Below are 25,796 nucleotides of genomic sequence, written 5' to 3' on the forward strand. Positions count from 1 at the left end.
ATTTATAAGTAATAAAAAATGCATAATAATTAATCCAAACGGTTAATTATAGACAAAATTACCTTTTCTGTCAACTCTACACAGTGTTTTTTGGGCCGCCCATCAGCCCTTTGAATTCTGAACAGTGTTAAAACTTGTTAAGATGCATGTAATGTTTTTATATTCAAAAAAAGGATAGTTACATACAAGTACCACATAATATGTTTAGGTCTCTCCGCAACTTAACAAAAGAAAATTACTAACCTATTTAGTTATCATTTACTTTTATTTAGATGTTAATCAACCTAATAATATTTAATTGTGTGGTGTAAAATTTTAAAGTAATTTTTTCTTCATAAAATCCAATGCTTCCACAGTGAAGTGAAACGCGAAATCTGCCTCTCATTCATTAATTACAGTATGCAGGTAGCATATTGGTGGGTCGATAAAATTGCCAACCAGTCTTCTTCAACCTACAGTTACCACCTTCATTGCTAGATTTCATGAAGAGAAAGATAGAGAAGGCAAAGAAAGCAGCAATGGAAGAGGGACGCTAGTGTCGCTGTGTGGGCTTAGCTGGACCGGCCGGTTTTAACGGAGGTCAAACCTCCACCATCACTGTGTCAGAGCCTCTCAACTTCCTATCTTAATTCATCACTCTGCTTTGCAAGACACATGCCACTGCATTTTCTTGTTCCTCCACTCCACCCCCCAATTTTTTTTTCTAGGACTGTCAATCGTGGGTTGTTCTTTCTGTCGTCTTTGAACACTGGGGGAAACAACCCAACCTTGATGCTCACTCCATAATTTTTATTTTCCAGGACAATTTTTTTTTTTTTGGGTTCTTTTCAGTTTTCTCAATTTTAAAACTTCCGCTTTTCCCCCGTCTTCCGTCAGAAACAGAGAGAAGAATAGACAGGGAAAGAGCAGAGATGCAATAAAGACCAAGCATTTTTTCTTGAGGCAAGAGATTGTTCTTTCGTTTTGCATTCCTCTTGTTAGAGAGGCAGAAATGTCTTATTCTGCATTGCGTGCCTCAAATTGTTGTTGCAGACGATCAAATGCACACGAAATTCATGCATCGTTGAGAACAAGATGAGAATGTTTGGATCTTGAGACATGGTGGACCATCGGCGAAATATAGTGTCTCTTGGGTTCTTGCTCTTGTTGCTTTTTCAGTTCACATTTCAACAGCTCGAGCCTCTGAGTTCATCCGCTGAGCGAGTCGCCCTACTTCAACTTCGATCTTCTTTGGGCTTGAGAAGCAGGGAATGGCCAATAAAAGCCGACCCTTGCTTAATCTGGAATGGCCTGAGCTGTGAAAATGGTAGAGTCACTGGGATCAATATTTCTGGGTTTAGAAGAACAAGACTTGGGAGGCGAAACCCACAATTCTCTATCGACGCTTTAGCCAATTTGACCTTCCTGCAATCCTTCAATGCGTCCAAGTTTCTTCTTCCTGGTCCTATTCCTCACTGGTTTGGTCAAAAGCTTTCTTCACTTAGAGTGCTTGATCTTCGTTCTTGCTCCATCACTGGTGCAATTCCTTCGAGTCTTGGGAATCTAATAAGCCTAAATACTCTCTATTTATCTAATAATAACCTCACTGGGATCGTCCCTGATAGTCTTAGCCAACTTTTAGGCCTTTCTGTTCTTGATCTTTCGCGGAATTTTCTCTCAGGATCCTTGCCCACATCCTTTGCCTTTCTTGGGAATCTTTCTTTCTTTGACATTTCTTCCAACTATTTATCCGGGTCGATTCCTCAAGGAATTGGGGCACTTTCTAAGTTACAATACTTGAATCTTTCCAGCAATGGTCTAACTTCTTCTATACCTGCTCAACTCGGGGATCTTAGTAACCTAGTTGACCTTGATCTAAGCGATAATTCCTTGTACGGTCTGGTGCCTCCGGGTTTAATGGGGCTGAGGAGTTTGCGGAGAATGAAGCTTGGGAACAACATTCTTGATGGACCTTTGCCGCAGAACTCGTTTCATACTACATTGCAGTTGCAGATCATAGAGCTGAGACAAAATAATTTTACTGGGACCTTGCCTGATAAGTTGTGGTATCTTCCAAGATTGAGCTTTCTAGATGTCTCCAGTAATAACTTCACTGGTGTGCTTCCTAGTTCTAGTTCTACTGCTAATGCTAATCCTGCAGTTAAGGCCAATTTTTCGCATAATCTTTTTTACGGAAGCATCACTCCTCTGCTCAAAAAGTTCAGTTTCATTGATCTGTCAAGCAATTATTTTGAAGGCAAGGTTCTGGATTTCGCAGTGAATGCATCACTGGGTAGCAACTGCCTCCAGAACGCATCAGATCAGAGGACGACAGAAGAATGTGCCTCATTCTATTCCAAGAGAGGCCTCTCTTTTCATAATTTTGGGCAAGCAAACATGACAAGAGCTCGTGCAGCAGAAAGCTCTAGGAAGCACAGTAGAAGAAAGTTTGTACTAGCAGGAATTTTAGGTGGAGTTGGTTTCATTGCAGTTTTGGCGCTGCTGCTGGTGTTGTTGCTCCTGTGTACTGGTAAGCGGAGCAAGTCAAATAACACAGGGGCTCGTGTGGGCGCTGCACTTGCTGGAGGCAGTCCTGCACCTGCTGATGCATTGATAGAATTATCAAAATTAGGAGACTCATTTACATTTCAGCAGCTGCTCAAGGCTACAGTTGATTTCAGTGATGCAAATCTTATCAAACACGGTCACACGGGTGATCTCTTCAATGGTGTTTTGGAAAGTGGGATATCTGTAGTCATAAAAAGGGTTGATTTGCGTTCAACAAAAAATGAGAATGCTTACATGTCAGAACTAGACCTTTTCAGTAAAGTTTCTCACACAAGATTGGTTCCCCTGTTGGGTCATTGCTTAGAAAATGACAATGAGAATTTCCTGGTTTATAAACATTTGCCAAATGGGGACTTGTTGAATTGCTTGCACAACCGAGAAACTACACATGAAGATGGGACATCGCAGTCATTGGATTGGATAACAAGATTGAAAATTTCTATTGGAACTGCGGAGGCCCTATGTTATTTGCATCATGAATGCAATCCACCCTTTGTTCACAGGTCCGGGTTTACCTCTAGCTCATACTTAAATTTTTTGTTCTTTCAATATACATGCTGTCTGAGTACACAGAAGTATACATGGAGTGACTTGTCTGTGTTTTGGATACCGTAGAGACATTAAAGCAACCAGTATACTTCTAGATGATAAATATGAAGTTCGGTTAGGGAGTCTAAGTGAAGCCTGCACTCAGGAAGGGGATAGTCATCAAAGGAAAATCTCAAGGTTGCTACGGTTACCCCAGTAAGTACTCTGCTAATAAATTTTATTTTTATGAATCTCATCATGTCTGCAAGATCTTTCATGATAAACTGTGCTTTGTTTAATTTGATTCTTTTGGCAGCTTAGTTGAAAAAAGATATTCAATGGAATGCCATATTGTCTGTCGGATTTTACTTAATGGACATCTCTAGACTACATATCTATGATCTTGGGTTGATGTTACCCTCTACATCTTTTTCTGATTAGTTCTTTAGTAGGGGAACAAATTAATCATTTCCTAAGTATAGACTTATTTTTGGTGTAGTATGATTCCTTCGCAGTAAAATTACATGTGGTTAAAATGTTTATTCCTTGCAATTTTGACTCTCGAATCTCCATTTTGGTTAGCGAGTCTTGTGTATTGGCTTCCATAATGCCGAGTTATATGCGACAGTGCTGAAGTTCGACGCGTTTCTTTCTACCAGATTGTTGTTTACTGTTGTATTAAATTTAATGATTCATGGTTCAGCTGCATTGTGAATTTTTTAGTAGTTTTGTACTATAACTAGAGATGCATAACATTTGTCATTTAAAGTTGTCTAATTTCCCATTTATCTTGCTTGTGCAGGTCATCTGATCAAGGCTCATCTGGTGAGTAGAATCACTAAATTTAATTGCTGACGGAGATTTGATATTAGCTCTTTGCCCTATTTACATGAAGCATTCTCTGTCTATCTCTTAATGTCATTTTAAGTGAGCATCTTCCATCATCATGTATGCAGCAAATTTGTTAGCTCATTATGCAGCCCTTACAGAATCAGATTTATGTCAGTTTCTCTTATTATATAATCATAACACAAGCTTTGTACACTGAAAACAGGTTCATCACCAGCAGTTTGTGCCTATGATGTCTATTGCTTTGGGAAAGTATTGCTTGAGATGGTAACCGGTAAACTGGGAATTGGTGCATCTGGTGATGCAGAAGTAAAAGAATGGTTGGAACAGACACTACCTTACATTAGTATTTATGACAAGGAGCTTGTGACAAAGATTATGGATCCATCCATGGTTGTTGATGAGGATTTCTTAGAGGAAGTGTGGGCAGTGGCTATCATCGCGAGGTCTTGCCTGAACCCTAAACCTTCAAAACGACCCCAGATGAGAAATGTCCTCAAGGCTCTTGAAAACCCTCTAAAAGTCATAAGGGAAGAGAGTTACAGTTCTGCAAGGCTTAGAACAACCTCTTCCAGAGGCTCTTGGAATGCTGCTTTATTTTCTAGTTGGCGTCAGAATTCTAATGTAACAGTAATTGCAGCAGCTTCTGGTGCAAGAGCTGAAGAAGGTGAGTTTTCATTGTCCCGCAGGCGTCATTCGACTGAGATAGTTCCGGAACCTTCTGGTAGCATTCGAGAGGTGGAGAAGCTGGAGTAGTACTAGAGGAAGCTTCAAGCCTTTGTACAATTCGAGGAGACAAAACTGGCGTTCAGATTCTTTGTACGATTGTCTTGTTTTGTTTTTCCTGTGGTTTTGGACTAAGAAATTCCAGAGGTATGGAGAGGGACATGGCAGATATGGATTCTTATTCTTCTTTGGCTGCTTGTTTATTCACAAACAAGCCACAATTTCTTCACATGTAATTGATTTTTTTTTTTTTCCTTTCTGCTCTGTTTCAAGTCATTTTGTATAAAGTATATTTTTAATTGATTTATCAGATTTTTTTTTTCCCATCCATTAATCAGATTTGTTGTTCTGCATAAAGTAAAGCATCAAAAGAGCAAGGGGAAAAATGATACTAAGAATCAGTCTGTTGCTTTGTGAAATAAAATATAACAAGTAAATATGTTAAAGCTTGATTAAATTTCAGTTGTTTTCCTTTTCATTTCTTTTATCATTTTTGTCTGCTCAAAATACTTCAAGAATCGGTATTGTCGAGGTATTTATGCAGGTCCTTGTTCTCCTCCCCCCAACATCTAAACACCACCCCCCCCCCCAAAAAAAAAAAAAAATCGGTTGGGCCAGCTTGTTCAGTCTTTGACTCGCCTCGTCTCTACAAGGTCAACGAAGTTTTGATACGCCGAAGCCGAAGAGAGCGAACTAACTGTTTATCCATTGACACTCCCTCTTACCCGTTGCAAGCGCCATCTTCCGTCTTCGACATATTGGAAATGCTTTCGTGCCAGAAATACAAGCTTCACTCTCCGCGCTCTCTCCTTCTCCAATCCCTCACCACCCCAATTTCCACCATCGTTAATTGCCAGAATCCACATAGCCCGGATTCCCAGAACCTCATTCTTCGCAAGCAGAACTCCAAATCCAGCGCCTTTCTCCTTCACCAACTTTCTCTTGACCAAGAAAACCATCATTCTCAGCACTTCAACCTCAAATCCAATGACCTTCAACACAACATGCCCGATGAAGAAAAGATTAAGCTGTTAGAGCTTTCTCTGGTAAGGAAAAGGACCCCTCAGTTTCCCGGGTCCATCTATGTTCAATCTCCCAGTGATCCCGATGTGGGTTCTTCTTTGCCGCCTCTGCGAACTCTGTTTAGAGAAAAAGTTGAAGGTGAAGGTGCAGATGAGGAGGAGATGATAATGCGTGCGATTGAGATTCGAAGGAAGGTGACGCGAGAGATTTTTATACAAGCTATGCGAAAGGGCAAGTTTGGAATCACGTATGCTACCAATTTGGTCAATCGATTGACTGGTTTTATCGATTATATTATGATTGAAGCTGCTTCGATGAAAAGGATACCTGAGTATTCGCATTCCACGTTCAATTTACGCGCCAAAACTGTTATAGACGACTCACAAGTTGTGCATCTTATCAGGTAGGAGTGATACAAATTGGTATGTTTGAAGTTGCTGGTAAGGTGTTTGCTTTCTTTTTTATATGAAATTAACATGTCTGTTAAACGGGTTCGACCATAAATGTCTTTGAACCATTTGTAGTTATTAAAAGGGGGGAAAAAACTCATAAAGTGTTTTGAACTAGTAATTTGGTCTCTGAATTGTTAGACTTGTTCAACTTAAAGCCCTGAAAATATCAAACTCTTTATGCCTTGGTCCTTCCAGCATTCTGGTCACTTAACAAGTGGCTAATATACAATTAATTTGTCATTTTTAAGGTTAACTCACGGACTACAAAATTCGTTTTGGTAGCTAATAGGACGAACAATTCAAAGACCAAATTATTTGTTTACTCAAGAATTTTTTTTTTTTCCGAGTTATAATTATTTCTGAAGAAGTTATGAGTGTGAAATCGAAAGTGCTTGTGATACGGTCAACTTGGAGACTCATCAACAGATTGTCTTCCCTCAATCTAGATGGTTGAAGCATAATGCACTGTCATATCATCGGATATCAAAGCTCATTTTGATGTCAAGAGGAAACCTTGAGTCTATAAGACGCCTTGCTGAGTGGTTGAAGTCAGTACACGTGAAAGGAGAATTTCTTGGGGTTACACTTGTGAATGCTGGAGATAATGTTCTGGAACGCAGCGATGAGGAGCTGGATGAGATTGTTGAGTATTTAGAGAGCAAGGGAGTCAGGAGGGATTGGATGGGTTATGTCATAAGTCGATGTCCTCAATTGTTATCTTACAGCATGGAAGAAGTGAAGACTCGTGTGAAATTCTACATAGATATGGGTTTAAATGATCATGATTTTGGCACGATGGTTTTTGATTATCCTAAAGTTCTTGGTCACTTTACTCTAGAAGAAATGAATCAAAAGGTACATTAGATTCTAATGCACTTTATGAAGTCTAAGATACATCTCAGAACATATCTTCATTGCATGCTTTGTATTATAGTAATTTTCTTGTTTAGAAGTAGGACCGAGCGAAGCACAAGGGCAGAGATAACTTTTGTCAAATTTAATTTAAGATATTTGGAATGGCAAGCTTATACGCAAATCATGATATCTTTTTAGTAATTTCCAGGTTAGTTACTTAAAGGAGTTTGGGCTCAAAACTGAGGATGTTGGTAGATTGCTAGCATTTAAGCCACAATTGATGGGATGTAGCATTGAAGAAGGATGGAAGCCTCTTGCTAAGTATTTGTATTATTTTGGGATTACCCGAGATGGTATGAGGAGAATGCTTATGATCAAACCAATGGTCTTTTGTATCGATTTGCAGACAACTATTGTGCCTAAGGTAGGCCACCTCCGCTTTTATCTGTTTCATGTTTGAAGCTGAAGTCTGGTAAGGTTTGTGATTTCAGCTACATTTGGTTCGTTCCCTTTATCACTCTCATGAATGAATGACATGTTACTCATTCTCAAGTGCATGTTGGAAGGATTCAAACATTAATTATTTTTGGCCAAGAAAACATTAATTTATTCAAATAACTGATGGCCAATCACCTATTCTTTTACGTAGGTAAAGTTTTTTCAAGATATAGGGATTCGAGATGATGCAATTGGAAACATGCTTGTGAAGTTTCCTACTCTGCTCACGTACAGCCTCTACAAGAAGATTAGGCCAGTGGTTTGTCTTTTTCATCTGTGGCTTTGGGATTTATCACCTTTTTTTTTTTTGGCAGCCAATGCCTTGTTCTGTTAAGATTTAAGAGTAGAAGAAAAAGAAAGAAATAAAAATAAGACTTCCTTCAGGTTATGCTTTTGACAAGAGCAGTTAAGACTTAACTAGTAAGACCATCTAAGGACTTCGTAGGAGCAGTACTTGTATAGTGATCAGTGTTTTATCAATAACTGATTCTTAAGAGATTAGTATCTAGATCATATATGTATACAGATACGAGGCCAATTTGAGGTGGACATTCAGTGACATGTCTTTATGTTCATTAATCATTTGCTTGCTTTATGTACCGTAGGTCTACCTTAGGATACAACAACAACAACAAACCTTAGGACCTTTCCTAATTTTATATTTTCCTACAGGACTAGTTACACTTGAGTTTGATGGGGATTTGTGCCTAGAGAGATACTGCTCTCTCCATCCTTTCAAATTCTCCCTTCGGTTCTAAATGTAGAAACTATATAATTAATTTTCAAAGGTTAAAGAAATTGGTTAGGTCAGTTGTTTGCCAAAAATGGGTGTTGCTTTCCCTAAAATGCCTCCTTGAATCATTTACATGGGAACCTATCCTTACTGTTAGAAACCCCTCTTAATATGTGCAATCAGTTGGGATATTTTGGGAAGAAAAATATAAATATAGGAGACAACGAGGTCTTATATTTAGGACCAAAGTTAACATTTCGACTAACTACTACATTTAGGACCAGAGGAAATCGCTATTAACTATCGATAAGGTAGCGAGTGAATTGATTACATGGTGTATCCATAATTTGACTAACACTCATTTGAATGCCATATAGGTCATATTCTTGATGACCAAAGCTGGGGTCAGCGATAAAGATATTGCAAAGGCTATTGCTCTGGGACCAGAGCTCTTGGGATGCAGCATAACGCATAAGCTTGAAGTGAATGTAAAATATTATCTGTCACTGGGCATACGTTTTAAGCAATTGGGTGAGATGATTGCGGATTTCCCGATGCTGCTCAGATACAACATAGATATCCTTCGTCCCAAGTATAGTTATTTGCGACGAACCATGGTCCGGCCTTTGGAAGATCTCATTGAGTTTCCAAGGTAATTATAGAAAGATAAAAATTTGGCCAAGTTTTTCTAGGTATTTGCTTGGAGGATCTCGTTGACCTCGTAAAAATGCTTGTGAGCTCTCCGTGGTTTGAATTCATGACATGGTTGTCTTCATTTAGTTAAGCCCCCTCATTATTGTCAGGTTTTTCAGTTATTCTCTCAATGGCCGAATTATTCCAAGGCACAAGGTTCTGGTGGAGAATCGGATTAATTTGAAGCTGCGGTATATGTTAGCCTGTTCTGATGAAGAATTCAGAAAATTGGTAGACTCTAAAATTAGAAAGCGACACATGCTGCCATCTGCAGGCACGGGTGCTGATATTACAGACCCCCAGACAAATTGATGTCTTTCTGGGATATGAATTATTGGTTGGGTTTGTGGGAAGTGAAGCAAAATGGTCAAATATCTTGTCTCTATTGACAGCGAGACAAGTAATTCTCACGAATTCATAAAAAATGTAGATGCTAAGTGACATATCTTGGTAGCGTATATCATGCTAGTGGAGGAGCTGGAGGTCCCATATCTTCATGAAATGGTGAAAGAGTAAAGATGAGGAAGGTATGAACAAATTGCGTGTTATGAGACGGTTGAGGTAGGGTTCATTAGTTATTACTTCGTTCCCATATGACCATTTAGCCACATTAATTGTCATGATAATTTTTCTTTTTGGTATTTCTTTCTTGTTCTTTTCTTAGATTGGTCATTCTTTTCCTCATTGTTGCAGATGTGGGGGCTTGGGGTCGGGGACGAATTCAGAATTCATCACATGGGGGGCTATAATTGAAATTTCATCTAAATGTGGGGGGCGTTAACTGAAATTTTATTCAAATGTGAGAAGCTAACTGTAATTGTTTGCATTTTTTTATGAACAAATTATATTTATTTTTAAAAAAATTTGGGGTGGGAGGACCAACAGGGGCTGGCCCCCCTTAAATTCGTCACTGCTTGGGGTTATATTGCACAGACTCGTGTAGCAAGACAATTCTTCATGGATTTGAATTTGAATCTTATATTTCAAATTCAAGTATTTAAAATTTTTTGTTTGAATAGTTTAAAAAATTTCAAATAAAAAAAAGAATGAATTAAAATTCAAAATAAAAAAAATTAGAATTGGTAAATTTGTTTTTATTTTTTAACTGACAAAAGGTAAAAAAAAAACAATACCGAAGTTATAAAAATATCGATAATAAAGATGTAAAAATAATATATTTAAAGTGATTATAATTTTAAATGATTAAGAGGCAAAGAGAATTTAAAATTATAAAAGAATTATAATTTAAAATAAATTTTTGTCCACTCAAATGAAAGATTTGATTCAAATTCAGATCCTCATCTTTCATTAATCCAAAGACATTATTAGCTCATATGAAGAATGAATTAATAACTCAATTATACCTTGCAAAGAATAGTTGGTTTTACACGCCATTATTTTGTATCTGTAATTTGACATCCAATTCATAATAATAAAACATCAAGTGCAGGTAACCCCAAATGCTTATACAAGTAAAAACTATAATGCTATTACAATAAATTAGAGTGTCTCGATCAAATGTTATTACAATAATACAATAATACAAACGGGCAGGAGTCATCTGAGAAAATTTCTTACCTGCAAAAGTGCAACAGATGAAACTGCTGAGTTTACTCAATTCCAAGGCGGCAGATTGGATTTCTCTTAATGAGGCCAAGATCCACCTGCAAGAGAACATGAGAAAGTAGAGAGATTAGGACAACACTGCATCATAGCTTTGAAGCATTTTTAAATTGAGAATGAAAGGAAAAGAAATACTTGATTTTACATTTCCTACATATTAGGATTTAGTCATTACCTTGTGTCCAAAGAGATCCCTGATATTATCTATTCCGTATAGTATCATTGTTGGTCTGATTTCAAGGGGAAAAACAACACGAAAAAAATGATTATGCATACAGTAATGCCCAGTAACATATTGTACTGAACATATTATAGTTACATCATATCTTTTACTTCAAAACTAAAACCCCAAAACAAGAATACAAGTATCACATGAAAACTCGGCATTCAAAAAATAAAAAAAATAAAAAATCAATGAGGAATGATGGGCATCAAATTCATCTTACCTTTCAAGGGAAAGACCCCAAGCGATAACCTGAACATCTTCAGGAAGTCCCATAGGACGCAGCATCTCAGGTCTGAACACGCCAGAGTTTCCAACCTCAAACCATTTTTTAAGGCCTTCATGATAACTGAAGAAATGATTAGACAGATGTTAATGCCTCAGAACAGTAAACAGAAGGAAGTGCCTAAAAACCTCACTACCTGAAGACAAACTAATACCTGAAAATCTCCATGCTAGGTTCAGTGTATGGATTGTAAGCAGGCTTGAACTTCAGCTTAGTCATACCTGAATTCAATATCACGAAAAATAATGCTATTGATCTCTGTTTTTCCCGAACTTAGCTCTGGGCTACATAAATTTTCCTGGTTTCGCCTGACATTTAAGGACACAAGCTTTTTACAGGAGAAAGCATTACCCATGCGCGAGAAGAAATCGTGCAAAACTCCAATCAAGTCACGAAGTGTGAGTCCCCGATCACATACAAGACCTGAATCCAAATGCAAGAAAGGAGGGATTAGCAAAGATAAGTGTATGACCCTTTTTGGTAGATCTACGTCCTAAGATTAAAGTGAATAGGGCAAAACAATTAAAACTTCACATTAATAATTACTAATTGGCAAACAAAAAACCAGATGCAGAATAAGTTAGATTAGAGAATAAGAAGGGTTTTCAATTTGATGGGATAAAAGTTGAGTATAGATGTAGCAGTTTCAGTATCAAGAACATGATCAATTTGTACGGAGGTCAAATTGTTTTGCAATCAAAATCTATTCCACCATCCAAATATTGACTGGTGTGAAAATTTTTTTGCTCGCCCCAGAAATAAATTAGCTGACAGACAGGTACATACCTTCGATTTGGTGAAATTCAGCAAGATGAGTTCGATCAACTGCTTCATTTCTAAATACACGATCTATAGAGAAATATTTTTTTGGAGCAAATGGTTTCTGCAAAGATATTGGAATGGGAAAAACTAATTTAGAGATAAACTTGACAAGTGTAATGACTTTTCCGATGGCAGAGAAAAGAAAAGGGAAAATAAAACAGGAACATATCAGCAAGATGCAAAATAGCTCAAACTTGCTTAAAACATTAATAACCGTCATTTGGAAATTTTTCTTGTGAAAAATCATTGCAAAAAGGACAACAGTAGGGCATGATGCCTCAATGAGTAAATAGCACAAAACAGTAAAATTGTATGTACATAAAAGAACATGATAATAAATTCAGGCACTGGGTGCAAACCTGTGCCAGCTGGTAAAGCATCCTAGAGGAAACAGCAGTTGTGTGTGTTCGAAGGATGTTTTTGTTTGCCTCCTCTCTTTTCCAATCATAAGCATATCTGCCAGACAACAAATTGTACGGCTTTCCTCAGAAAAATTAGTAAACCTTAAAGGTGAATTGTTATATAGCCTATAAAAAGAACTGATTGTGAGTCTTCAGGAGGTAATACCCCCTAGATCCATAACCACCAACTTCATGAACATCCTTCACTCTCTTAACATAATCTTCTGGCAGATCCTTTGCCGTTGAAGGAGCTGCAGGTTTATGTTTGGCACAAATCAGAATAAGATATATATTTGACTTCAAAGAAAAATAATAAAGTCATTTTTACAGACCTGACAAAAAAAATGTGTCATGAGAATCACGAGCTGGGTGTTGTTGGGGCTGGAACAACACATCAAAGTTCCAGAAGCTACAAATTAAAACATCAATATCAATCTCATATTGGACTCTATTCAAATGCAAGACCACTTTAATTTCAAGGTAAAAATAATATTGCAAGTTGAAATTAGCTGCTACTTGTGATGCAAATGAGGGGTACAATATTTTGAATTTTAATATCAAAGGAAGAACAAATTTAAGAACCAATAATCATAAATTGACTTGACTCAGAAAGTATCCATTTCTTTTTAAATATTAAGACAGTGAAGATTTTTATTGCATCTCTTTGAAGACAAACAAAAGGTTTGACATTCCAGTTGATGGAATGTCTCAAGTTCATCGAGAGTTGATAGGCAAAATTAGTGATTTGTGGATGAAGCCACAGTTCTTGGTTGCCAATATCATGAATTCTTTTGTTATCCTCCAACAGTTCAATTAAAAAAGAAAGACAAGAAATAAACCGATAAGAGATGAAAAGGAAAATGAAAGAACGATAATTGGTTGAAAACATGCCAGCAAGCTCAAAATGTTATCAATTAAGATCTAAAATTTAATGACCTGAAGTTCAAAACCTTACAAGACCCACCCCAATTAGCTACCGCCAAAAGTCATTAAAATTTTTAACATGAAAAAATTTAGATAAAACATCTAGAAAATGATCAAAGCATCTTTACCAACATTATACTGGTAGGATAGATGAAGCCACAAAATCAAAACCCATCACAAGATTTTTCAGTAGTGATCAATCAACAATTAACAATAGAATGGAATTGATACGCCTAGCAAAAAAATTTACCTGCTTTCAACAAAATTGTTGGTTGGCATCTCCTCAAACCTGCAGCATATACCAGATTGATATTCAGAACTAATAACTATTTAAACTCAATGTATTACCCAGAAAACATAATCAATTTCACATGACAATCATAAGGCTTACCCCATGCAGAGGAAAATTTGTTTTAGTTGATGACGCACCTGTAAATATACAATGACTTTCAGAATAAGTAAAATAAGAACATTGCCCCAGTAAAATCAGACTTCAGGCATTTCTAATGTACATAAATCAAAGAGAACTTTTCTGGGACAATCTTCCTGTTGGTAAGAGGAAGGAGGAAGAGAGGAAAGGAGGGAAAATCTTCTTGCCTTCAGTAGTGGATGAAGATAACCACCCTCAAGTGGCTGACCTTTAGCACTATAGTTGTACTCTTTGAACTCTAATTCCTTCCACTCTCCACTGATATAAAACAAAATAACAAACACAGAAGTTCAGACAAAATAAAAACATCTATAGAAAAGTAGTACACTTGACACACCGAGTATTGCTGAGACACTGGCACCAAGTAACAGTTTGAATGCAGAGGTTCTAATACTTAGTTTTCCTTAATTAAAATAATACCTCTGGAGATTTTCTCGAGTTAGATCGGTGACAACTTTCTTTCTTCTTGGAGCATAGTTAGGGCCTTTTTTCACTGAGTAGCCCTTCCATGTCCTAAATCATAAGACATTTTTCCAAATCAAAACAGAATATACAATCATGGCAAATGTATTATGTCTTAAAAGCTCTCTAGCAAGGTAAAATAAACTTGAGTTGACAAGAAACTAAAAAGACAGCAAAGAAATTATTATTACTGTGGAACAATAAGCTTTCGCGCTTTAAGGGCCTTAATATCATCTGAACCAATAACCTGAATTAACGGCATGTAGGAAAATCTTTAATGAGGTATCCAAATTTCAAAGAAAAAACTTAGAAGAAAGAAAACATAAGTAGGAAAATGGCAGAGAGCAGGGAACAAGCTTAAAGCCCACAACCAGTAATCACTTGGACCTAAAGGGTGAAAGGACAGGTTACTGACTCAGAACTATAACAAGAAACTTTCACAATAGCACACCCACCTGTCCCTCTTGTATTTTAAGGAGCCAATCTTTAACTCTATCTTCCACATGTTGGACCTGACAAAAAAACATAGGTTTGTCAACAATAATTAGTGCATAATAAAGTCATTACCAGGCCATGTGCACAAAAGGTGCATAGTTTGCATCATCACTGCAATTTCATTTTCAGATATGAATATTCCTTTAACGGAGGGAGAATTATACAGAACAGGAGAGAAAGAAAGAGCAAAACTGACACCATACAGTAGCAATGTCATTGACCAAATTTTATTACAAAAGCAGCAGAAAACACTAGATGCATGAGTAAAGCTCTAACAAATAAACAGCAACATTGAGCCCTAACAGGTGAAACTTCTGACAAACAAACTCAGACGTCCAAGTGGAACTTATAGCTGTCATTTACTTGGGTTTAGTGTATCAATATGAGTGTCAAAATCATAAATGGCAATGGCAAGTTAGAAAAAGAAGACTAATGAACTTGAACATCTTCAGATTAAGGCAATAAGTCGACCATAGCAAACCTTCCGGGATATAAGTTGTTTCCCTAACTCCACCCATTTATTCTTTGCAGCCTGAGCACAGCCTATTTTGAAGGCAGAGGGGTCTAGCTTTTTCTGCAAGGAGACGACAACTTTTTTTACCAAAATTTACTGGTACAGTACAAAAACAAAATTCAATACAATCCCTTAAAAGGGCTATTACAACTAATAGTAAGAACAATTAAAGTTATAATAAACCTAAGTGTGGAATAATAACCTGAAGCTCCTCTTTAGAGATGCCTTCTGGCGGTATTGCCAAGAACAATTGCACTTCGGGTGATCCTGCCGCAGCATATGTCTTCCCCTCGTCTGTTAGCACCCATGCCTCCCTCTTAATGTCCTGCACGAAGACAAAGTCATAGCGGAGGTGACTTCGACCTGATGTACGAACCCGTCATTGGAGCTACTCCGAGCAAATTCAATCAGACTACTAAAACTTGCACACGACATAATTTAAAAAAAAAATAAATCATTTCGAAAACAAACAAGGTTTGAAAAGATCATATACCGAATAATTACAAATATCCTGCTTAAGCTTAACCTATCCATCCTGGTTTACCATACTATTTTTCATATAAATTAAGGACCTTTCTTGTGCATAGCCACGGTTTGCAATGCAGCAAATGTAACAGAAACAGTAACTAGACAACTATGTGTAGTGAAAACTGAAATTTATAACCATTATGACAAGCTCTTGGAGACAAGCAAGAACTCTCGTGAATGCAGAAACAGCAAGTAAAACAAAAAGATGGCAATAACTAGGAGGAAGGAAGGGGGGTGTGGCACCTCAGCATCGACATATCTAAAACCGTGGAGGCTCTTGATGACATTGACGATCTCATTGTGGTCAATTCCACGTTCAGAAGCAAAGACACCAGAATCTGAAATTACTTCGCCCTTTTCCAGGTAACTGAGGATTGCTTCTTCCGCCATTCTCAATCCAACTCCGCGCTTCCCTTGAGACGATACAGGGAGAGAACACAGGCCAGGGCAAAATGTAGACTGATTCGGCCCCCGACCGATCTTTCTATTATTCCATTCGAGCATTCATTGTTATTTTTTTTTTTTGGGTCCATATTCCATTTAACTATTAAACTCCATTATTTTTTATACTTTTTAATGGGCCGGCCCAGTTCACCCCCGATGATAATAAAAAGTTGGTTAGCTCGCTAGGCGAAAAGATGGGAGTATAATAACTTATCTCTCTTTTATGTCTTAATCATTATATTTTTATTTTGACAAAAAACATCATTTTATTTTTATTTTTTAATCTATTTCAATTCATTCTTTTTCAAAAAGGAAACGGCCTTTTATAGTATAATTTATTAGCTCGTGCACTTTATAAATTATAAATTATTTAAAATTTAAAAGCTAACTTATAAAGTACATGAATATACAATATATGTTAATATAACAATTCAAATATTTAGGGTGGTTTAAATTAGTTTGAAAGTTCAAGTTATTAGAGTTAGATTTAGTTATATAAATTTTTTTATATCGTTTCTAATTTCATTTTATCTTTAAAATCTAGGAACGTACAAAATTCCAAAAAGACGAGCACTACGGGGAATCGAATTCAAAAGGAATTTAAGGAACCGAATTCCAAGTGAACCGAATTTGATGCAACCTTTTAGCAAATCTAAATGTGAGATATCAACTGTTTAATTTAGATTCGAAAGGTTTAAATATTTTTAATAAAAAATTAAAAACTCTGATAAAAAAATTAAAAACTATCTTTATTTTAAATTCCATACATATTAAAATAAAATTTATAAAAATATTGTAACAATATAAAGTTAGATCTAATTTTAACAATTCTTTCCTTCTTTCTTTTTCCTTCTTTGGAAACTCCCTGGGATATTTATTACGAAAAAGGAGTAGATAATTTTGAATTTTCTTCGTAGATCCAAAAGATTTGAATGTGATTAAGATTTTTTGTGAAAAGATATAATTATCCTTGATATATTTTTTTAAAAAAATGAAAAAACACAATCATTGATTTTAAAATTATTGTTTTTAAAAGATATTTACGATAAAAAATTTTTTGATAAAATACATTAAGTTTTTTTACGTCTGAAAGAAAATCTTAAAATTTAATTTTAAGTCTTCAAATATATTTTTGCACTAAACTCTTTCAAATAAAACTTTTATTTTTAGGCCTTGAAATATATTTTTGCGTCATTTGAAAGTTATTTAAATTTCCTAAGTGAATTATCTTCACATTTGATTTAAATTGATGTTTAAAACAAATTTACCTTCAAGTGTTAAAATATAATTTAATTCTGACAATAAAATTTTTCCAATTTATGTTTTTGAAAATTTCTTGAAAGACTTTATCTTTCATTCTTAAAATATAATAATTTTTTAAATTAAATTTTACTTTAAAGTAAACATAATAAAAATATTCATCTTTGAGGCTTAAAACACAATTCATGTCTTAAAACATAGCATATCTTTGCATTAAAGTATTTTAAAATACATTTTTTAAATTATTTTAAAAAGTGAGATATCAACATTTTTTACAAAGGAATTTAAGGAACCGAATTCGAAGTGAACCAAATTTGATTCAACCTTTTAGCAAATCTAAATGTGAGATATCAACAGTTTAATTTAGATTCGAAATGTTTAAATAGTTTTAATAAAAAAATTAAAAACTCTGATAAAAAATTAAAAACTATGTTCATTTTAAATTCCATACATATTAAAATAAAATTTATAAAAATATTGTAACGATATGAAGTTAGATCTAATTTTAACAATTATTTCCTTCTTTCTTTTTCCTTCTTTGGAAACTCCCTGGGATATTTATTACGAAAAAGGAGTCGATAATTTTGAATTTGCTTCGTAGATCCAAAAGATTTAAATGTAATTAAGATTTTTTGTGAAAATATATAATTATCCTTGATATATTTTTTTAAAAAAGGAAAAAATACAATCATTAATTCTTATAATTAATATTTTTTAATGTTTTTAGTTTATATATTTTTAGCAAGATTGGATGACATTCGTTGCTCAAGTTCCTAATGATGTTAAATTGAAAGGACTGTAACGGCTAAAAATAAATTACATAAATTAAAAATAAAATTTGATAAAATTATAGAAACTAATAAATGCATTTTTCCTTTAAAAGAAAAGTGTCCTATAACATAAGGTCATTGATTTTTTATCATTGGAGCTGCCACCAAAGACCCAAGGTGGTCAAGGGTTACCTAAGACTTTTTAGCCACAATATATATATATATAACCACAAAATCATCATGTTCTTTTAGCCATGTAGTGCAAAAATTGATATATATAAATATAAATATATATATATATATATTTTGATTGTCTATTTAACTTTTAAATTTTCAAATCATTTATTTATTTTAACAAATATATATTCATTAATTAATAAGTGTACATTTAACAGGTAAGCATGTGTCAATTAACAAGTTCAAAAATCTAACAAGACTTGGTTATGGGGTGGGACCTGTTTCAACAAGTGTTCATTTGTTAATTTACAAGTATCTATGTATATTTAACAAGCAAGCATGTGCTAATTAACTGTAACATCCTAAATTTTAATCCTTAAATTATTAAAGAATTAATCAAGTTTAATTATGATGATTTAGTTATTTGATGTGGTGTATGGCTAGAGAAGTTTAATAAGTGTATTTGAATATGATTTTAGCCCTAATTAGGGGTTCGAAGTAAAGTCAAGCCACCCGAGTATCAAAAGGGGGAAAAACATGAAGGGATTGTTTGTGTCATATGTCACGGCTTACAACACGTCCGTGCAGCGCACAGATGATAAATGAAGGAAAATGACCTCTTTGTGCCATGCACTGTGAACTTTCTGATAAAATGGTCGTGAACAGGCAAAAAATTAGAAGGAGAAAAGGGAGAAAATGAAGAGAAAGCAACATTCCTCTATTAAGGTGTGAAAATTCGAAGCTTTGGGAGCATTTTAGACCTTTCAATCACTCGAGGTAAGTTCCCCAAGCCCTAATCTCCCTTTCTCTTCCATTTCTTGAAATTTTTGGTTAAGGTTTGAGATTAGATAATGATTTTCAGTCAATATAAGCTATGAGTTCAAACCCATTAGCTTAAATAGAATCAATGAGATTTGTTTAGAGTAATTAAACTTCGTATTAGTGGTTGTAGAGGTTTTTGGTCGGTGAATATCATTAATATCTAAAAGTGGCATTAATGAAGGTTTTTGGAGGAGTTTAAATGCCTTTAATGGAGGTTTAATAACTTATTAATAACAATATGAGTTAAAGAGCCTTGGTGTACCAAATAGGTAAGCTCAAATGTGTGAAATAAGGGTATTGAGTATTGTAGAAGTGAAATGTGAGATTGGACATGTGTTCTTGACAGTATGATAAGTTTAGACTTGATTAATTATAGGTTAATTGTTCGAGCACCATATTTAGCTTAGGAATTAAGTTTGGAAGTTAACTATTGAGGGGTAAACCTTTAACCTATCAAAGATTTGAAGTAACTAGAGGAACCTTATCTTGAGTAGTTATTTATTAATTGCTTTGTGATGTGAAATGTGTTTATTTGCATGTACAATTGTGATTTGTGAATGTATACACATGCTGTGAAATATGAGATAATATATTTGCTTTGATTTGAACTAAAGATGTAAAAGTAAATTCGAAATGAATTTTCAATTACAATATGGTATTGGAATGAGCAGTTGATGATTGGTATGATAAATTTGAATTGTAATTAAGTGTAATGGGATAAAGACAATTGTGTTGATATTGAAAATAGTATATGTATGTGTCGTGCCCAAATCGTGATCTCCTTGAAAAGAAAAAATTAATAAATATAGGAGCCGCCACCAAAATTTAAAAGGATAATTTTAGAAACTTTTTAAAAAATAAAATGGTCTATAATAACCAGAATAAGGTTCGAGAGTCAGTTGTGTATGAGAAAGATATTAGGCATCTCACGATACCCGTTCATAAGAACAGTCACCCTAAGTTGATAGTGTAAATTTAATTGACTTTTTAATAATATCTTAGTTATCCTTTATTGCACACGAAAAATAAAGATAAAAGAAGAAAAATAAATTATTTATTTACATGGAAATACTTAACTTAGGATCGAAGCCTAGGGCTTATGTATCCTGTGATTATCAAAGCCCACATAGTTCGAAATATTATTATTTAAGTTTTCTTTTAATTATTTATTAATTTATTTTATGAAGAGAGGGTATTTTGTGTTGCATAATATATTTATTTTTAAATAAAAAAATTGACATAAGGAAGTACATTTAGATAAAAGGAAAATAACTAGTATTGAAACTTATGGTGATTTAGTATTACTCATAGTTCGCTAGTTGACATTCTAAGTGTACATGGTGATTTAATATCACTCATGGCATATAAAATAAGTTAATTTTGAAACTTTAAATATAAAATTAGATACTTGTGATGACTTAATGTCATTCATGGTATCTCATTTGATATTTTTAAGAATTCATGATGATTTAGTATCACTCATGGGGTAACCTAAAATATGCTAACAGTTTTATTATTTTATTATTTTTTAAATAATGCATAAGAGAGGAAAATTTAACAAATATTGAAACCTACAGTGATTTAATATCACTCATGGTTCACTAGTTGATACTTCTATGTATACACGATAATTTAATATTACTCATGAAAAACCTTAAAAAAAATTTTCAAAGTGAATTTTCTATAAAATAATTAAATTTTAAAATTTTAAATATAAAATTTGATACCTACGATGACTTAGTGTTATTCAAGGTATCAAATTTGACATTTTTAAAAATTCACAGTGATTTAGTATCACTTATGAAAAATTAATAAAATTATAATCATAAATAAATTTAAAAATCACACTTTACTCTTCTTATTACTGACAATACCATGAAGTAGGAAGAGATTAAAAAAAATTATATTCTCATCTTTCTAACCTACGTAAATGCACCAGCATTCTTATCAATATATTTTATAATCAATAGCCATCAAAAGAATAAAAAAAAAAGCAATCTCAATGATTTCTATGTCAGCAACCCCCATGGCTTTTCTTCATCATTCAAGCAATCTTAATGGCCACACTTTCAAATTTTTATTTTGTAATAACAAAGAAACAAATCATACACAATATGTGAAACCTGTGTCAGCTCCACACTCAATGAATTCCTATGCTAAACCATACTTTGTAGCCTTTATTTGAGCATAATAATTTCTTGTTGAAGGAAGGAAAAAGTAAGGGCTATTCATTAGAGATGAAAAACACAGATGGCACACATGAACAAGAATTTATACGTATCATAACAACATACCTAGTGACTTATTATATGCTTTGCTTCACTGTCCCTTCGTCCATGCTTTTTCACTCTAAATTTTCCTCAATCCCTCCTTCTCTCCTTTGCAGCTATCTCTTTTATAGGTTCTAACTAGGGTTCTCTTATTTAATGATAGGATCAAACAAAAAGAAAATTTTTATTTTGAATCTTTTTCATTATTTTAGATTTTATATTTTTTCCTTAAAAATAAATCCCGATCAAGGCATAATTTTTTCAAATTAGATTTCAAATATTCTAAATTTTCTTTTTTGAAAAAATTAACTTTAATAGTAATTAAGGGGATTTGGGGTAAAAAATTATATTATTGTTATTATTATCACAAAAGCCCCTCCTTTTTTTATTCCTTTATTTTATTTATTATGTATTTATTAATTTTTAATTTACACTTGAAAGCCCAGACAAAATACAGTGTTTACAGTATGTGATATATGTGATAATGAGATTAATGCTCACTTGGGTAGCATATTATCGTAAACCCAACATGTTAATATTAAAATAAAGAAATTGTGAATTGAGTGAATATCATACATTGCATGATCAGTTGGTAGGAGTTTGCCTGGGAAGAGAAGTAGTTAAAATCTATATAGTATTTTTAGTTACCTTTTAATGCACGAGGGTATAGCCCTGTCTTATAGTTTGTCAAGAGACTATCCCACAGTTTATTGAAAGACTAAAACCTAGCTATTTCTACTAGTTTATTGAGAAGGTTAGCTGTAACATCCTTGATTTTTTAAACAAGATTAAATAATTCTAATCAAATTAAGTGTATTAGTGAGGTGTGTGGCTAAAAATGCTTAACGGGCGTGTTTAGTCTCAATTTCAACCCTAAATACTAGTTTGAAGGAGAATCGGGTCACCGGGAATGAAAGAGGAAGAAATTTTGAAGAGGAAGATTCTATGCCACGTGTAGCAACTTGTAAATAAGCTGCTGTAACCCATGTATGGCAACACGCTTGAGAAAGGCTCTCTATGCCATGCGCCGTGGCGTATTGTGCGTCTATCGTGACACATGGTCACTTTTTTACTATAATAAGTTGCGAATCTGATGCAAGAGAGAAGCAAAAGAAATGAAGAACACGAGAGAGCAGTTAAAGGACTATGCTAGGGCTTAGAGAAACTGAGTATTGAGAGTATCTTGAAGCTCCTAAACATTAAAGGTATACTTAAATCTTTCTCTCTCCTTCCATTTCCTTGACGATAGAAGTTAGGATTTGATTAATGATGGTGTTTTTTGGTCCATAGAGGTTATAGGTTTAAATCTATCAACTTAAATATAGTTAATAGGAGTAGATTGAGCTAAGAAAACTTAATATTTATGATTATATGATGGTTGAGGAGCATTAAGTATTTGAAAATCATTATAAATAGGTTAGTTGGGGACAATATGGCTCTATTAATAACCATTATAGAGCTCCATGATATTAATGAGGGTTAAAAAAAGTTAAGAAACCTTATAGGTATTTTTACATGAGTCAAGAATAAATCTTAAATATTAAAAAATGTGACTTATTAGTAAAAATTAGCTCAAACATGGATATTGATGAATTGCATTATAAATGCTATTAGAGTGATTATCATTGGCATCATTCTAACCTCTCGAAAGCTTTAGGTGTGAGTATTTGAGGGGTGAAACTTTTGACCTCTCAAATGTTTGAGGTAATCAAGAGAATTCTAACTTAGACTTTTGTGTATTTATTAGTTATTGATTGATATTTGATGATTGAATTGTGTGAAATTTATTAAAATACAAACATGGCTTATTTTATTTGAAAAGCCTACTATTGAAGTGGTGATTTATTATAGTCTAATGATTTCCAATGAGTAAGGTACAACAATTATGAAAAATTAGAGTACAATGATTTATGTAATTAGGAGTTTAATGATTTGAGTTGCTAAGAGTTCAATGATTTTAAAAATCTATAGAGTTCAATGATTATGAATTTGTGAGGTACAATGATTTTGAAATTTAAAGTTCAACGAAAATGTATTTAAGAAGTTTAATGATTTGTAAAATGGTGGAGTTCAATGAAATTGGTTAAGTAGAATGCTATGAATATGTTAAATGTGAATTTTGCATGAATATGCATTGCATGATCTGAAAGGCAAGAGTTTGCTTGGGAAGAGGAGTAAAACATTAAATCTACATGATAAGGCTTCCATTTGAGTGATGGCTTACCCGAATTAATTATATTCATATTCTCCCACTTATTCAATGAGGAATTGTCTCACTGGTTCAATAAGAGACTCAAACCTAGCTAGCTATCCACTTATTCAATAAGGAAGCTAGTTTAGGGTGTATGATACTCTATAGTGAGAGAAACAGGGGAAACCGTGTTCTATAAGTAAGTTGGGTATGCCTTAATCGAGTAATCCTGTCACAAGTATTTACGCTAGAGAAGTCATGGATTATAGACTATTCCAGTGTGTTATAGCCTATGGTTTCATGTCAGAGGAATAAGGAGGATATAAGGGAGGTGTGATCATATATATAGTGAGTAAGGGCATATGATTGTCTGTATTGTGACCCTGATGATGATAATTATAAGTTGAGTCTTAATCACTTTTAATCATATATTATTAAATCATGTGATAAACCTCCTTTAACATAAAAATTGCTAAAAAGATATATTTTCCAAATATGTGCTATTATGCTTGGAAGATTGAATATAGATTCTCAAATGTTTTACATGGTTTGAAGAATTGTTTATATATGTCACTTGCACTTAAACTAATTGACATGCATTATTATAGGTTAGTTGGACCTTAATTACTGAGTGGTTGTATTTGCACCATTATTTTTAATATTATAGGGAATAACTTAAGAGGATTGAAAAGAGGAAAGCTCCCAGAGGTTTAGGACTGTGATCCTATTTTGTATGCCTCTTTATTTTTGAGTCATTATGTGTATTTGACAATTTAAATTGCCAACTAGGTTTTATTCATTTTTAGTTTTTACTTGCATTATATATTTGTGAGTTGTAAGTGTATTTTGGGCCCTAAGGAGTGAGTTAATATTGTGTGAAATATGTGATAGGGTTAAAATACTAATGCAAATAAGAGTAGAGCTCATTAGATGTTGATTATGGATCATTTGGTGAAAATGTGCTTAAATTCCCCCTTATATGTTTTTAAGGTTAAGGGGTTGAGTAATGAAATTGTAATTTATAAGTATTTACTATGATATGGTACATTGCACGAGTTAGTGCTGATATTTTGCAAGTGGTCAAATGAGTGTCAATGGTTAAAGGCCTATAGTAAATGGTTTAGGCATTTAGTTTTATGACTTTGTAGAAAAAGTGTAAGTTTTGAAAAAAGTGTCCAAATTTTGATTAAATAATAATTTGATTATAGAACCAAAGTTATTAGTTAGAGCTTGAAAAGAGCTTTTGGTAAACATCTAATTCATGTTAATCAGACAACAAACAAAGAATTTGAACGCATTAAAAGTTACCTCAAAAGCTGTCAAATTGACAGTAGCATTTACTGTCAAAATTCGTGCAACTACGCTGCGACGCATGGTGCCACGAGTATGGCATATGTCACAGAGGCGAACATGCCTCAACGTATGTTTAACGAGTCAAGGCGTATGCCCTAAAACTTTTCATAATTTTCTAGTCTTCAAATTCTTGTGCTAATGCGCTCATGTTTGAAATGATCTCATGCTTTCGCATATTTATAAACTCTAATTTATCTATTGAAAGGATTTTGAAAATGGTTTTAATTTTATAAAATTGAGATCCTAACTTTTCTAATTGTTTGAAACTTGGTATTATGTTAATTATCTTAATCCCATTTCCTTATTACTTAAGAATTAAAGTTAATAATAGGATTACAAGGAAAAGGATATTACATTAACTTAGAGTATATGACACCCCAGAGATTTTGAGAGTAGGGAAAATCGTGGTCCAAGAGTAAGCCCTGTGATCTTCGGTCGAGTCACATCTCACAATTAGTGAGCTTAGGTAGTCTAGTCTCATAAATGAAGTCCCATTTGATATTATAGTCCACAATTTCAATCAGAAGATATAAAGAGGGTATAAGGTGGTTTGATCATGCATATATAATCGTCTGATATGTCATATGGTTGTTTAAGCTTGTGACAAGTTGCGAAAATAATTTAGGTCATTGCCACATATCTGTATGTCTTGTGATAATGTACTCTATGACCTGAGATGATATGTGTGAAAGTAAAATGAATTGTGAAATAATAACTAGTATCACTTGCAAGTAAGTGTTTTTGAGTAATTAACTCACTTTATATGTTTAAATTAATTGATATATAACTACATAAGGTAAGTATACTTTAGTTACTAAGTGGCTAGACTCACCCCTCTATTTCAATATTTTATAGGTTTTAGCTCTGATGCAAAAAGGGAGAAGGCTCAGGAGGCTT

The 25,796-nt window shown here is 34.0% G+C and overlaps 3 protein-coding genes across 7 annotated transcripts; 2 read left to right on the forward strand and 1 right to left on the reverse strand.

Annotated features, from left to right (window-relative positions):
- Positions 1–384: 384 nt before the first annotated feature.
- Positions 385–4,973, forward strand: LOC129285364 (probable LRR receptor-like serine/threonine-protein kinase At2g16250). 2 transcript variants are annotated; one of them, XM_054921018.1, is made up of 5 exons: positions 385–601; positions 801–3,050; positions 3,163–3,291; positions 3,878–3,900; positions 4,130–4,973. In XM_054921018.1, exons 2-5 carry the CDS (start codon positions 1,099–1,101, stop codon positions 4,678–4,680), a joined length of 2,655 nt encoding a protein of 884 aa, XP_054776993.1. In that variant the 5' UTR covers positions 385–601; positions 801–1,098; the 3' UTR covers positions 4,681–4,973. The 2 variants fall into 2 exon arrangements, with proteins under 2 accessions (XP_054776993.1, XP_054776992.1); XM_054921017.1 differs by having other exon boundaries at positions 385–3,050.
- Positions 4,974–5,255: 282 nt separating this feature from the next.
- Positions 5,256–9,907, forward strand: LOC129284985 (transcription termination factor MTERF2, chloroplastic). Of its 4 annotated transcripts, none has more exons than XR_008587044.1 (7): positions 5,256–6,076; positions 6,572–6,980; positions 7,189–7,404; positions 7,630–7,737; positions 8,589–8,863; positions 9,015–9,465; positions 9,598–9,907. XR_008587044.1 is itself a non-coding variant. In XM_054920520.1 (6 exons), the coding sequence occupies exons 1-6, from the start codon at positions 5,415–5,417 to the stop codon at positions 9,214–9,216; spliced, it is 1,872 nt and encodes a 623-aa protein (XP_054776495.1). In that variant the 5' UTR covers positions 5,256–5,414; the 3' UTR covers positions 9,217–9,567. The 4 variants fall into 4 exon arrangements, 2 of the variants coding, with proteins under 2 accessions (XP_054776495.1, XP_054776496.1); XR_008587045.1 differs by having other exon boundaries at positions 9,015–9,431; XM_054920520.1 differs by lacking the exon at positions 9,598–9,907 and having other exon boundaries at positions 9,015–9,567.
- Positions 9,908–10,239: 332 nt separating this feature from the next.
- On the reverse strand, positions 10,240–16,075 carry LOC129285882 (phenylalanine--tRNA ligase alpha subunit, cytoplasmic). The gene is made up of 18 exons (XM_054921833.1): positions 15,856–16,075; positions 15,287–15,409; positions 15,052–15,144; positions 14,531–14,587; positions 14,267–14,322; positions 14,034–14,126; positions 13,781–13,871; positions 13,575–13,612; positions 13,434–13,472; positions 12,592–12,668; positions 12,426–12,510; positions 12,218–12,314; positions 11,823–11,919; positions 11,388–11,459; positions 11,191–11,257; positions 10,974–11,099; positions 10,703–10,757; positions 10,240–10,568 (listed from the first exon to the last, which is right to left on the reverse strand). The coding sequence occupies exons 1-18, from the start codon at positions 16,000–16,002 to the stop codon at positions 10,515–10,517; spliced, it is 1,467 nt and encodes a 488-aa protein (XP_054777808.1). The 5' UTR covers positions 16,003–16,075; the 3' UTR covers positions 10,240–10,514.
- Positions 16,076–25,796: the final 9,721 nt, after the last annotated feature.

The sequence above is a fragment of the Prosopis cineraria genome, unplaced genomic scaffold, assembly GCF_029017545.1.
Source record: "Prosopis cineraria cultivar Desert tree isolate PC_DT_omini unplaced genomic scaffold, ASM2901754v1 PC11, whole genome shotgun sequence".
NCBI classification, from domain to species: domain Eukaryota; kingdom Viridiplantae; phylum Streptophyta; class Magnoliopsida; order Fabales; family Fabaceae; genus Prosopis; species Prosopis cineraria.